The sequence below is a fragment of the Nothoprocta perdicaria genome, unplaced genomic scaffold (assembly GCF_003342845.1).
Source record: "Nothoprocta perdicaria isolate Ctin4 unplaced genomic scaffold, notPer1 scaffold_38, whole genome shotgun sequence".
Taxonomy (NCBI): Eukaryota; Metazoa; Chordata; class Aves; order Tinamiformes; family Tinamidae; genus Nothoprocta; species Nothoprocta perdicaria.
The window spans coordinates 4,430,404-4,444,207 of NW_020455621.1; the positions used below are offsets into that span (position 1 = coordinate 4,430,404).

The 13,804-nt window shown below is 39.5% G+C and overlaps 1 protein-coding gene across 1 annotated transcript in view; it reads left to right on the top strand.

Annotated features, from left to right (window-relative positions):
• Positions 1 to 13,804, top strand: part of UTRN (utrophin) — a 344,252-nt gene that overhangs the window by 298,516 nt on the left and 31,932 nt on the right. Inside the window, exons 62-64 of the mRNA XM_026044733.1 lie at positions 4,536 to 4,693; positions 6,486 to 6,652; positions 8,764 to 8,875. Coding sequence (XP_025900518.1) covers positions 4,536 to 4,693; positions 6,486 to 6,652; positions 8,764 to 8,875 — 437 coding nt within the window. The remainder of the gene's footprint in view (positions 1 to 4,535; positions 4,694 to 6,485; positions 6,653 to 8,763; positions 8,876 to 13,804) is intronic.

The following is a 13,804-nucleotide window of genomic DNA, read 5'->3' on the forward strand; positions in this document are numbered from 1 at the left end:
ATGTAGTTGCTACATGTAATATTAATGTACATCATAGTAAAATTCGTGGTAAACCTTTTATCATACTTATGTCAGGATGTATGTCCTGACTGGAAAATACTCATGTCAATTATGTCAGTTATATGTCATCCATGGCAAGGGAAAATGCTAACAGTATGATAATGTGATTAGGAGTGCTAATGTCAACTTATCCATACAGGCAATCTCCCTCTTTCTGTCTTACCCTTGTGGGGAAGTCTGTAAGATACTAGGCCTCGGTTTGACATGAGAATGAATCTTTCGTTTAAAAAAGAAACATTGAAGCCTCATTAAAGAGGCCTGTTCTAGAAAACATCTAAGGATGCGCTTAACCTCCGATGAATTTTATTCATTTACACGCATAAAATTGAATAAGGATGGGCCTGCAAACATAATTGTTGCCCAAGCTGTGGCTACCTCTCAGCTAGTAACTAGTCCAAAGCTGCTTTTTGGCTGCTGAGGCCGATGAGGTGGTCTGGCCATATCCATATTATTAAACTCTCATTAGTCTCCAGAGCAGGGTGGCCACTTGTGAACTCATTGCTGGGAATGAACCTGGGCCCTCACTCCCTCTCAGACTGTTCCTAGGTATTTTGGGAGCAGGAGGCAGCTGCCCTTGGCCCGAGCATGCTGTGCTCCCTTCTAGCAGCTGACGGATACGGGGGCAACGTGCCACTGGCCACCCCGGCGTCCTGGCACACTGTTTAGTTGATAGTGTAAGTATTAGAACTTAAAAATCGAACAAAAATCCTAAAAAAAAAGATAATGGATATGACAGAACATGTAGAACATGTTACATACCTTAGCAATCTGCTCTAATTCTGAAGTACTCAGATCTCACTGAGTATTCAAGAAATTCAAGTATTCGTCACTCAAGAAATAGTGCTCACTGTTCTTTGCTCTTTTCACCAGCAGTTCTTCACGTGCTATGGCAGGACTTCTGAATGTCACAGAAAAAAAGGGACATTTTTAACTACTCAATTTTAGTGTCACAAATGTTCTTGGAAAATAAATTTCAATCATATAAGTAGGCATTTGCACTGATAAAAAATTTAAATTTGTCTGTACGATTATTCATAGCAGATTTTAGTCCTGGTCGTGTATTCAGGGTACAAATGCTGTCTCACAGGTACAAATTTATTGAAGGACAAGAGAACTTTCATCTTTTCTCCCTTTTCCTCAGTTTTAGAGGTAGAAAAAAGCCACAGTACCATCACAGTGTAACATCTGGGAGTACATTTGCGTGTTTTGTGTTTTGCTCTTATCTTAAGCTCATTTTCGACGTGAAGCCCAGATGGAACAGCAATTGAAACAGAAAGCATTCATGAAATGTTTTATTTATTCTGTAGGTTTCGGGTCATATCATTTAATATCACTGAATAAATAAAAGGTATAGAATAAGAAGGACTACTTGAAAAATCTCTACTGTGAAAGAACCAGTTCATTTTGCTTTCCTTATGTATCAAAATTATTCCTTGGTACATGTTGCAAATCTTCAAACCATTTGGAAATAACACTGTGATCCTTGCAAATCTGTGCATCCTGTTTGTACAGCATGCATATGAACAAATGGTGACACATTTTCTCTTTTGTCTATTTCTAATTAAATCCGTATTCAGCGTAATTAGGGCGTCTTTATCCCTAAWTTCCTTGCAGCTGCTGGGATGCTTCAGGTCTAACAATGCCAGGTTTGTGGTTTGATGGCTCAGCAACCTCAGCAGAAGAGACAAAATGTGTGTGCAGGGGACATTTTTTCAACCATTTCGATGGAAACTGGACTTAACTTTTCCACACTTTGCATGCCAAATAACTGCATTTTTTGAGGTTGTTTGRCTGTGCTATAGTTCGAGTATTATAGTTTGTGTCCCACTGACTCTCATCCCTCAAGTACTAGTGTGGCTCTGTTCAGTTTTAGATTAAGTGATTTTAGTTTCTTTTCTGATTGTTTTATTTTCCCCCCTGAGGCTCAAGTCTGAATAAACCCAGCTTTTGCTTTCACAGTCATCCTTTCGATCGAGTCCCTTGATGCAGTTTACAGACTCACGGAGTGGTTGAGATTGGAAGGGACCCCTAGAGATCACCTAGTGCAACCAGCTTGTCCCAGCTCCAGCAGGGACACCCAGAGCACGGGGCACAGGGCGGCATCCAGGTGGGTTTGGAAGATCTCCAGAGAAGGAGACTCCACAGCCTCCCYGGGCAGCCTGTGCCAGGGCTCGGGCACCCTCCCAGTTCAACACTACATAAATGCAGGGCCACCCTGTGCCCCCGTACACAGACCGAGCCACATCCCGCGTGTGCCTGGGAGCGTCACCTCCGCTGGTGAGAGCGCCCAGGCTGTGGCTCCCGGCTCCGCTGGGGCGATGGGTGCAGGGCCACGAGCGCCCATCACAGCCCGGGCGAGCTGGGAAATATAGCCAGGGTTTAGACATGCCAAAATTGCATTCGTAGGTCTGTGAATACTGCTGTCAGTGGGATTTTTTTCCCTCGCCACAAAGTGCTGAAGATGCTGCAGCATCTTCAGGCAACAGTGGAGCCGAAAAAAAAGGTGAGAAATTAGTTTGGTCAGCTGGGCTTTTATTTTATGAAAATCCTTTCCTCTGCCTTGGTCGCCATTGCGAAGGAAGAGGCATAGCCAATCTTTCTTGAAGGGTGCTGACAAGGCTTGCCAGTTCCTGCAAATGAAGGACAAAACAATTTGCAGAGCGTAATAAAAAAGTTTCTCTTGGATATTTCTGAACAAAGCTTCTCTGCTCCTCAATCAGAAGGGCAGTCAGACTGAATTTTAAAGTTTTATTTATTTCTAATGGCTGTTCTGGTAGGAGAGGTGAAAAGCAGGGGAATTGTACAAGCAGGTTTTGTTTTTCTTCCTTTTAAGACTGCTGGGAGCTTTCATTGAAGCCAACCACTGAGTGCAAAAGCAAAATGAAAAAGTTAATTGGAAAGAATACAAAGCATTCACTTCTGTTTCTTCTGTAGTTTATACCAACCATAAGGATATTTTCAGGAGATATTAACCTTGTGACTAAATATGAATGCATCGAACTGCAGAGATCATGAAWAAATCAAGGATTACTGACAGACTTGTTTTTCTATAAAAACATGTAGCCAAAAGGTTTAACACATTTCTTTGTGTTTTTCCCATTTACATTTTTTAATAAAGTCAGAGCTTAAGAAATACTTCCTCTAGTGCAATCAGTCCCATTAGTTCATACTATATCATGGTTCATGAGTGGTTAGAGCCACAGGAGCATCTTCATGGAACTTCTGCAGTACTTCTCCATCGCTGCTTCCTGCTTTGGAAAGCTTATCTTGTCTTACAAATATTAACRTCTTGGGGCTGTGCCTCTTGGATCTGCTTCCTGATACAACCACCTGCAGTTTCCCTTAAGCCTCTTCAGCTCTTTGAATGCCATTTRAATGAGGAAGAGCTACTTCAGAGCTAGCTTTAGAGTTCCCAAACCTTGGAGATACATCACATACACACCTGAGGTGCATACATTTGGTGTATACGTTTCATTCCACTCTTCTGAACACATATCARCTGCAAAGATGTAATAACATTTTAAATGAGCACCTTGCTAGTGTTTATGYAGCTAACCATTTAGGCAGAAGCATTCGAGTAATGCTACAAAGAAGGGAGAAATAAAAATTGTGAGGATGGATTGCAGGATCTGTCATCCATCCCCAGGAATCAGTACAGGTCCCCCCCTAAGCAGCTTGGCAGCTAATTTTCAGATGAATCAAGTGTTTGGCCATCCAACATCCCCCTTGCAAAACTACTTCCCAGAAAAAATCTGGATCTGGAACAATTTTCTTTATCCTTTTRGACTCAATTTTTTCTGTGGTCGCAATCATCCCTGTACTTCCACTTACGCTACAGAGCTGGAYATGCACCTTAGGAAAAGGGATTCGATGCAAGTAAAGTGCCTGGAGGTGGATGTGGTTATCCAGGAAGCAAATACGGTTATGACTAAGTGTGAGTTATTTCACTGGCCGCTGCTCTTGTTTTAAGTTGTTTCATATTGCCAATTCATTCTGTCCCAAATCAGTCCAAGGATGGCTTAGGCTTTTGGCATGAGGTAGAAATTGCTGAAATACCACTTTTTTTCTTCCTCAGTGATAGCCAAGAATAAAAGAAAATTCAATAAATATTAGGGAGGAGGTTAAGTAATGTAGGATTAAAACAAAAAGCTATTCACGTTTTCTGATGTTTCTCTTATTTTGTCACATAGCTGCTCCTCAGTAAATGAGGGACTACATAGGTTACTATTACTGTATAATTTTGTTAGCAGATGCTGTAAGATGCCATATAGTTTAATTTATATGGCCTGGCACTCTTGATAAATGTTAAGAAAAAGTGGGCAAAATAATCAAGATAAATAGAACTGCTGTAAGTGGGACAGCTGGCTGCCTGTAACCGTGTCTGGACTACAAAAATTACAAAATTGCAGCTGCAGGGTTAGTGCCTACAAGAGAGCGGATGGCCCAAAGGGAGCTCACACCTCTCTGTGTTGCAGATCTGTTCAGGGAAGTGGCCGGCCCCACCGAGATGTGTGATCAGAGGCAGCTGGGCCTGCTGCTGCACGACGCCATCCAGATCCCGCGGCAGCTGGGGGAGGTGGCCGCGTTCGGCGGCAGTAACATTGAGCCCAGCGTCCGGAGCTGCTTCCAGCAGGTAAGAGGGGCCGAACCTTCAGGTGGAAAAATCTCTGCCTGAAGACCTAGAACTTACTCTTGAATGATGCGAAGAGAGGAATTTAAAAACATCTAGTGAGTTTTTGAACAGAAATGTGCAAGCAAGTGAATGTGGGAAGTTATTGTCAAAATGCAGCTGTAAAAGATGATATATTGTTCAGCAGAAGATCAGACAAATTACTTTCTAGCAGAAAGAATTTATAAATCCTTATGTCATAACAATATTGGCAGCTCCAAATGGTGTTAAAACTTTTTTTTTGTAGCAGCCAATTATCCTGCCTTGCACCTTTCAGAGCAACCTGATACTGTGAGAACAACATACTTTTCCCTGCTGGAACAAAGCCTGTTCTCAACAGAATAAGAAAATGATATTGATACTAATTTTTGACCCTGCACGTCAGGAAATTATTTAGCATTATTTTTCTCATGAAAGAGCTTACAGATGCACAAAATTTCAAGCATAGTCATTTATGTATCCTGAGCTTTTATGCTGCAGACAAGAACATAGAATAAAGCTGTCGTGGGCCTGCTGTTCAGCTCCAAACTACATGCAGGGGGTTAATGAGCCTGCAAGGAGCGACTATCTTTTTAAAGAAGATGGGAGGAAAAACAGAGATGTTTTAATGGAACAGAACCAAACACAGAACTTGTCAAGGATGCCTGAGGGCTTTGCCTGTTTGATAGTGATAACTAGACTGTTTAAGTGTGTTGTTTCTAAGGCAACGACTGCTTTGAGTGCTGTCAGCACCTATATATGTATTAAAAAATCACTATGTCACATGTAAAACTCCTGACTTTAAACAATATTTGTGACTGTACTAAATCCAACWGATAAAAACTTGTAGAGCGTTTTTCTTTCACCATTAGACACCTCTATGTTTCTTTACAGTGCTGTGAAAAATGCAGTTAGCTTTTTTTTTCAGGACTATTAGATTCATTGCTAGGTTTTGAAATTGCCCCTGCAGACAGTAAGAGAGGGAGCTTGCCGTACCTACTGCTGGCCTCCAGTGGTTGAAGTCAGCGAGGCAAATTATTCATTTGGTGCCGAAAAGAAATGATACTTGGTCATATCTTACTGTCCAAAAATAACTAAGTTGTGCTCTGTGTGCTTGCACTGGGGCTCAGAATAGCAACCTCTGTTCTGACTGCTGCAAAATATGTTTGATATAATTGCTTTTTAGCCAGGCTTCTGTCTTGCTTGCAACTTAGAATGTGTAAATGCGTTTGGCTCCTTAGGCAATCATCTTATTTTAACTGCACTGTATTTTCAGTGTTTGCCTTTACAGTGGCACATTTACTTTCCTTTTTTAGTATTTATTTATTAGCTTGTTTATTTGACATGCTAACTTGGAGTACCATGGGCTCAGAATAAACTTARTATTTTTTTTTCTCAAGTCTCTTGGCACTGCCATGCAGGCAGGCCTGACTTCTAGCGATTTGGTACCCATCTGTCAAAAAACAAACGTATTTTGGTGTGTCAGCAATACAAAACATCCTTCCCCTTAGTGTTCTGTTCCCTATTTCTCAAGTCCTTTTGATTCRAAGTGGGTTAATTATGACTGTTTCTTCTTTGTTACCTTCTGACTCCTCTGTCCTCATTGTTTACTCCTATGTGTTCTTACTGACCATCTTCAATTGTTTTCTTTCAATAGCTGGTTTTACATTAGGCTGGAGTGGGGAAAAATGGCWCAGGAGTTGTTTTGGGGAATTGAATTCCAATTAAAATATATTTGTGGGATTTRTTAATTATTTTTGTTTTGTTTGCTCTCCAGAACCACAATAAGCCAGAAATTACTGTAAAGCAATTTATAGACTGGATGCGGTTGGAGCCCCAGTCTATGGTATGGCTACCMGTCCTACACAGAGTGGCAGCTGCTGAAACAGCAAAACATCAGGCCAAGTGCAACATCTGCAAAGAGTGTCCAATTGTTGGCTTCAGGTAAGAGGCAAGGGAGCTGGCTGCAGGGGTTTTCCCCCCATTTACATCTCCCATTTTCCAAACAGGAAAAAACAGGTATTTTTTCCTGTTTGCTTAAGCCACTGCCTTTCAGGCTCTTACAGACCTGCTGCTGTTTACCAGGTGGGGCTGTGRCAGGTGTGCAGGGAGTGCTGGCATCAAGTGTTTCGGCACTGATGGATCCAATAAGTGGCAAATGAAGTGTAAATACTAAAAGGAGGTGATCAGTGACAAAGGATTGTATCTTTGTTCGTATCTATATCTTAAATGGAATGAGAGGAGAAGACAGACTGGCCATCTCTGCACTGTTTTGCAAATAATGTTTGTGAAATGAAGCAACTCATACTAGCCAATATTAAGCGACCCTTCAGCAGCAATCTTGCCTTGCTTGGTGTAAATGTTAATATATTACTGTGATGAGACGTGCACAATTCTAGTCTGGAAGCACTGCACATAATCTAACTTGGGTCTGTTCAAAGGGAGCCTGTGAATTCTTAAAGAAAAAAATAGCTCCAGGGATATTCTTTGTTATTGAGCTAAACTGTGTGATCTTAGTACAAAGCACTATCAGTGAGCACTGGATGGTTGGTGCCTTTGTGTGCTCTGGTATGACTAACATGCRTTTGTGTATTGATTGGTCCAGCACATAAAGTGATGTGGAACCAAGTAAGGGAGAAGAGCTAAACATAATAGGCTCTCCTGTGTTCTTGAAGTTGTATGTTTTATTTAGGAGCTATGTAGGACGGTCTCTCCTGCAAGTGATTTTAATGYTTTTCTTAGGGTGTCTAAGCAGATGAGTCACACTTGTTCCCCATGCTTTCTGTTCTTCCTTCCTTTTGTTGTATTAAAGGACARTAATATAGGCATCTTGGGGTCAGATTCATCTCACCTAGCCTTGAGCGTGCTAGCTTTAATCAGACTTTTAAGACTGGGCCGGTGACCCTCTTTTTTATCAAAATAGAGAGGAAAGCACTTCTAGAAGCAACGATTTTGATCAAACTTGTCTTGAGGTGAAAATTCCGCTGGATATTTCTGCTGTTCTCAGTTTAGGCTGGARGGAGCCAAGGGTGACTGAGCCCCAGCACAGGTGCCCAACTTTCAGATGTTAAGTGAGGACAGCCAAATCTTTTCTGTGCTGCCCTTTCTTGGGTGGAGAAGAAAAGGGGTTCATAGAGACAGAAGACAAAAGAACACGAATGTGCACGGAGAAGAAGGGAACACACAAGAATGACTGACCCTGAATCATCTCTCTAATGAAGCTAGAGCTCTGCAACAGCAAAAGCATCTCGCTTCTTAGCAGAGGGTGGATGTGGCCGTTCAACACACAGGCTCTGAATAAAGTTTCTAACCAGCAGCATCCTTAGAAAGGAACTTTTGCATTCGTGCACACATGCTGTGTGGCAAAGCAAAGCGTAAAACTCAGCAGGAGAAAGGTGTGGATTGGTGCTGGAAACTGCTCTCAGAAAGCAATGTAATTTAAACTTCAACTATTCGGTAGCCATTCAATTTATYTCTCTTAACTCATTTTGGTTTCATACTAATGATAGACCCTCATCCAATCAGAACTGCATGCTGTAAAAAGCAGTGGGCAGAACATAAATTTGAATTAGTCAACTATATAAAAAAAAAACTTAGTCAACTATAGTGACAAAAATGAAAAATAAAAAATCTTTAAATAAATCTACTAAATTTTTAAACTTTATATTTCGTGAACAGTAAGCAGGTTTCATGTGTTTTAGGATCTGATTTATGAGTGTAGAATTTCTGAGCATTAAAAGGATGGAAAAACATTTAAAACAACTGGTGAATATTAAAGCATGTAAATTCAACCATTCTGACCACTCTAGTTTGTAAACTTTTTTTTCTGAGCTACCAACTGATGCCTAAAGAAAAGGTAAAARACTAACGCCACATAATTTTAAGAGAATATAAACTCCAAAATGGCAAACTCTTTGCATTTTATCTGTAGAGCTGCCCCTTTCCTGGATTTTGCTGGGAAGCGGTGGACACCGTCGCAGAGGGTCGCTTGACAACAGGTAGGAGTTAGCAGTGAACCTAGGAAGCACTCATCCCGCTGCTCCGTGTCTCCRCAGGTACCGAAGCCTAAAGCATTTCAACTACGACGTCTGCCAGAGCTGTTTCTTTTCCGGCCGTACGGCCAAGGGGCACAAACTGCATTACCCAATGGTGGAGTACTGTATACCTGTGAGTACCTATTTACTCACCCCTCCTAAGGGGCTGGTTTTTGCATTATTCATTATATGATTTGTTATATATTATTGTTATTTTTGCATTATTATTTGTGCAAACTCTAGAATTCGATCTTGGCTTTTTTTTGGACAATTGGCTATTCTTTCAGGATGTATTTTTTAATATATCTATCTTGGTGTGTGTTTGTGTATATATATGCATATATATGCATATACAAAGTATTTAGCAGATTTTGTTCTTCAGCATTTCTCTCTGAAATTCATGAGGGACTTGACTATTGCTACTGATTTTATGATTAGCATAATCAGTATGGACAGTGCTGTGCTGGACACAGCAGTGCTTGGATTCTGTAGAGAGAGGGTAGCAGTATCTACCACTAAGATAAACTTCATTTTTCTTCCATGAAACAAAGCTGAAATACTGAATGTAACTGTAGTATGGACACATGGACACACGTGTGCAGTGTTTGTAAGAGAGCATGTCGAAGAAAGTGGACCTGCTTTATCATTGCCATATCCTAGTAAACAATATTTAACAAATACAATACAATATTTAACAAATTACATTTAGTAATGTAATTTCGTGCTTTAAAGGTACACAAGCTTTGCTTCAGGTCTAATACTTTGTCTGCTTCAAACAAATGCAATTTGAAATGCATTTCACAATCTCTTCCCTTAAATAATTGCTACTTATTTGGGGTATTTAAAAATTAGTGTGTGACTGGGAAAAAAAAAAAAGCTTTTTTTTCAAAAATGGTATGAGTTATGACTAGATTAGCTAAGAAAAAATAACTATATAATTGCATAATTCCTCATTTTATTGATGACATGTTTAAACAAGATTTTTCTCAGTGAGTTTCTAGAAGACATTCCTGAATGGAGAAAGGGGCAACTTTAAGAAAACATTCTGGTTTTCTGGATTTTTGTTCATTCATCCTTTATATTTATAATCATCTTCAGCACAAAATAATAAGGTGATCTGTCTTTCATTTAAGTACGTGCTCAAAGTTTGGTGTACTGAGAACAAGTTTGGGCTGGAATGTACCTTTTTTCTCTAGAGGTGATTTCTATGAGCCTGTGGGTTTTTATTAGCAAAAATGTCATTGACTTTACTCATCTATCTTTGYTGTAGTAGGTGGGATTATTCATTATGTTTTCCCCTTTTTCATTGTATATATGCCTTCAATAGCAGAATTCAAATTCCATCAAGTATCAATGTTTACTCTTCATTATAATTAGAAGCAGCCATGACTTATCTTAATTTGGTTTCATTAATTCCATAACCCAGTGTTAGGATTTGATTGTTAAATTAGCATGTCAGATACTGTAGCTATGTAAATAAAATCGCTCCAAAGAAATATTGTTGTAGATGGCAGCTTTGTTGTTATTCAAGCCAGTTTTGATGTTCATTATATTTAGTCATTATTTTACTCTTTCCATTTTCTCTTTTCCCTTCTCACCTTATTGAAAGCTTATTGGCAGATTAAGGGCTCTGTTTTGAAAATTACAGCACTTACGGGGGAAGGAGGGATGTTTTGTGTAAAACATAATTGTATTTAGCAGAATAGATGGACATRTGCTGAATATACAACATTTTATAATATTTCAGTATGTTACAGATAGATATGGTTGACACAGGTAGGTATGGTTGAAGGAGTACTTTTTCCACTTGGTTAATACTGTGTATTTTTGGTTTTCTCTCAAATATTCAAAAACATACTCATAAAAGAGAGAGTGCTCGAAGCAGTAGTTTGCTTACCTCCTTAACCAATATAACAAGAAAACATCTGAGCATACTTTGCTCTGTGTTTTTCATTGATCCAGGCCCTTTTCCAGATCAGGATCTCCCTGTCCTTCTCTTCAGGTTATATCACGAAACATCTCCTGTTAATGTCTATGATACACAGAAAATTCAGAAGTGAAGGTATGAGGTGTTGTAAAATAGATGAGGCTTCTGGTCCATGTAATAAGATATCCTTCCTCTTGAGTTAGTCAAAAGCATGTAGGGAAATGGAARGGAAATGAAGAATATATCTAGTGTGGGATATGGTACTGTCCCTAGAACTTGATGGGMTATTTCTTCCTGACAACTTTGAGTTTTGGCTGAAGCAGCAGACATGAGAGCTGAGAGAAACTTTTGGTTCTTCTTAAACTTGTTCATGTTATATATGTGACACAATTAAATAATGACTGTCATATATTAAAAAAAAAAAAAAAAGATATTGTAGAAATGACTGGGATCTCTACTGTCCTTGGGAGCGGAGGCATCTTGTATTACATTGCAGATTTCTGTTCCCCCTACATAAAACCTACAGTTCTAGAAGAACAGTAAGGGCAAAATAAGGTCATCTAGGTTAAAATTTGGTGAAGTCCTTTCTGTGACATGGAGGAAGATGGAGCTGAATCCAATATGGGATAATTATAGTGGGAATGAGATGACATTCTTGATTAGAGGGAGTGAAGGGCAGGAAGTAGATAAGAGGTAAGAGGTAATAAATTGGGGACAGTTTCAAGTAGAGCAAAGTAAAAGGGATGGCCTATAATATAGGAAATGCATAAAATCAAGTGTCCTGCATTGACAACCATTAATCTGGAAGCTGAATCTTGAGGTGGAAGGAATTTCTCCTAGGCCTTTCTGTAAGTACCCTGAACTTGCTCTATTTCTGTACAAATCAGACACAGCTTGTGTGTCTGCTCTCAAAGAGGGGCCCTGGGAAGAATTAGTAAAGTGCGTGATCACCTTTCCCCAAAAAAATCCTTATATAGGCACCAAACACCAGGGAATTAAGCTGTAAGATCTATTATATTATGATACACGTAGCCCGAGTAGGTGTGTCTATTCAACTGAAATTCAGCTATTCCTAGAGCCCTTTCAGCCTAATTCAAAGGCTGCCATACAAAAATGATACTTTTGTTTCCTGTGTAGCAAAGAAGGTGCAGTTGCCTTAAGATAACTCTTACTATTTAATACATACTAATGTATAAATATAAAGAGTACTACCACTATTTAGAAAAAAAAATAAATGCTTACTGCCTTTGAAAGAATTCACTTAGCTTGCAGTTGTGAAGCTGAAAATAAAATAATACATAATAGCTCCCTAGCTATGTATTTTTTTTTCTTTCATGCAGGATATAGGGATGGATAAGGTAGGATAAGGATTTTGACACCGTCTCCAAGTAATAGAAATGCAAAGTTACTGTAGTTATTTTCTCATATCGAAGTATAGTCTTTCTCTAAAAAGATAGTTTCTAATGCAGATTTTTAGAGAGATGAGTAACAATTTTGCAAGGTTTTCCAACAGCTGAAGTCTAGCATCTAATTCCTTTATACTCATAAATAAGTATCCACATATTTTTGGTTTTCTTTTTTTGCTTTGGAATAGGAGTTCTCTCAGCAGGGCATGGGCATTACACTGATGTGGCTTTCTGTGTCAATGGGTCCTTTACATTTCAGGTAGAAGTAATTACTGCATCAGTCCCCTTTATCCAAACTGTTCTACTTTGCAGTTCCTGTATCCTGCTGTAAAACCCTGAAAGCAGCTTTTCTGAAGCACTTTGGTAAAGATACCAAATCAGCAGTTCTGAAACTTTTCTCATTGCAAGTCTTATATCTGTCAGGGTTGTGACCTCAATAAAAAACCCCAACAACTGCATTTTTGTACTCTCCCCCCATCACCCTCAACTGCCACGATCCCTWATTCTGGGAACTGTTTTCTGTCGACTGTACAAAATGATGCCAGCAAAGACTTGCCACTTTGTCTTCAGAGAGAAAAAATATTTATTTTTTAAAACTTTTCCTGTGTATTGGATTCTTTGCATTGACAGATGTTAAGGTAAAGTATTGTTTGGCATAGTTTGAATACAATAAGAATATGGTAACTCCCTGTTTTGTSTCATGAGATCTCTCGCTCCTGCTAGGAGCTGCTTTATCTAGTTTGCAAATTGTAGTCCATTACCTTTTGCTTGCAAGCTCAGCTACTGGAARCTATGCAGGAATATACAGCAGTGAGTGTTTTCAGGGAATTCATGTGGTATTTAACATCTAATATATGTATTTCACTGAAGGTTCCTTTTTTTTTTTCCCCCTCTTTTTTTAATTCTTAATGACAATTTACCTTGTAAGAAAAGGAAAGAGTGTCTTATTTTCTTAAAGAAGCTTATGACATGATAGGCGAGATGTCAGAAATTATTAGTCAACTTTTAGTTTTTCCCTAAAGTGAAAACTTGCTCCAGACATGTTAAAGCTCATCTGCAGCAGTGCCTGTTATGACTCTAGGTGCATCATTTGAAAACTGAATTGCTGCTGACGTGTGGAGAGGACGGGTGCCTTCCTGAGCATAAGCAGCCTTAGCATTTTGTAAGCCACAAACTGATGTGAGAGTCGGTGGTTCCGTCCTGAGAAGCTCCACAAGGCACCAGCCCTCCAAATCCTTGGCTGTCGCCCAAGCTAGACCCTTCTGCGGAAAAGGGGAGAGAAAGCAGCGAGAATGGGTGAATCGGGCTATTTCACATGCAAAACAATGGTGCCTCCAGCCGTTGTGTTTGCTGTGGTGGTCTGATTCTTTGCCCTGAGAAATCAGACTGTCTGCTTGGTGTAGTCTTAGCCAAAAGCAAAGACCAGCTGCTTTTTGTTCCCATCTGCTAGGTCTTTTTGCAGCAGTTGCTCGGGTAGCTGGTCATGTCATCTGCTCACCTTTTGCTACCTAATTGCCTAAATTCTGAGGTGAGATAGTTACACTTGAAATTGATTTCAGTATACTGAAATACAGTGAATATTCTGACCGCGTATGGGCACATGCAATGTAGTAGTTTCTCACTACAAGGAAAGGTTCATTCTAGGAAATGCTGAGACAGAAAATCACAGAAAATTATTATTATATAAGATAATACTGTTTCTTCTGTTTCTATTGTTTTTTTTTTTTTT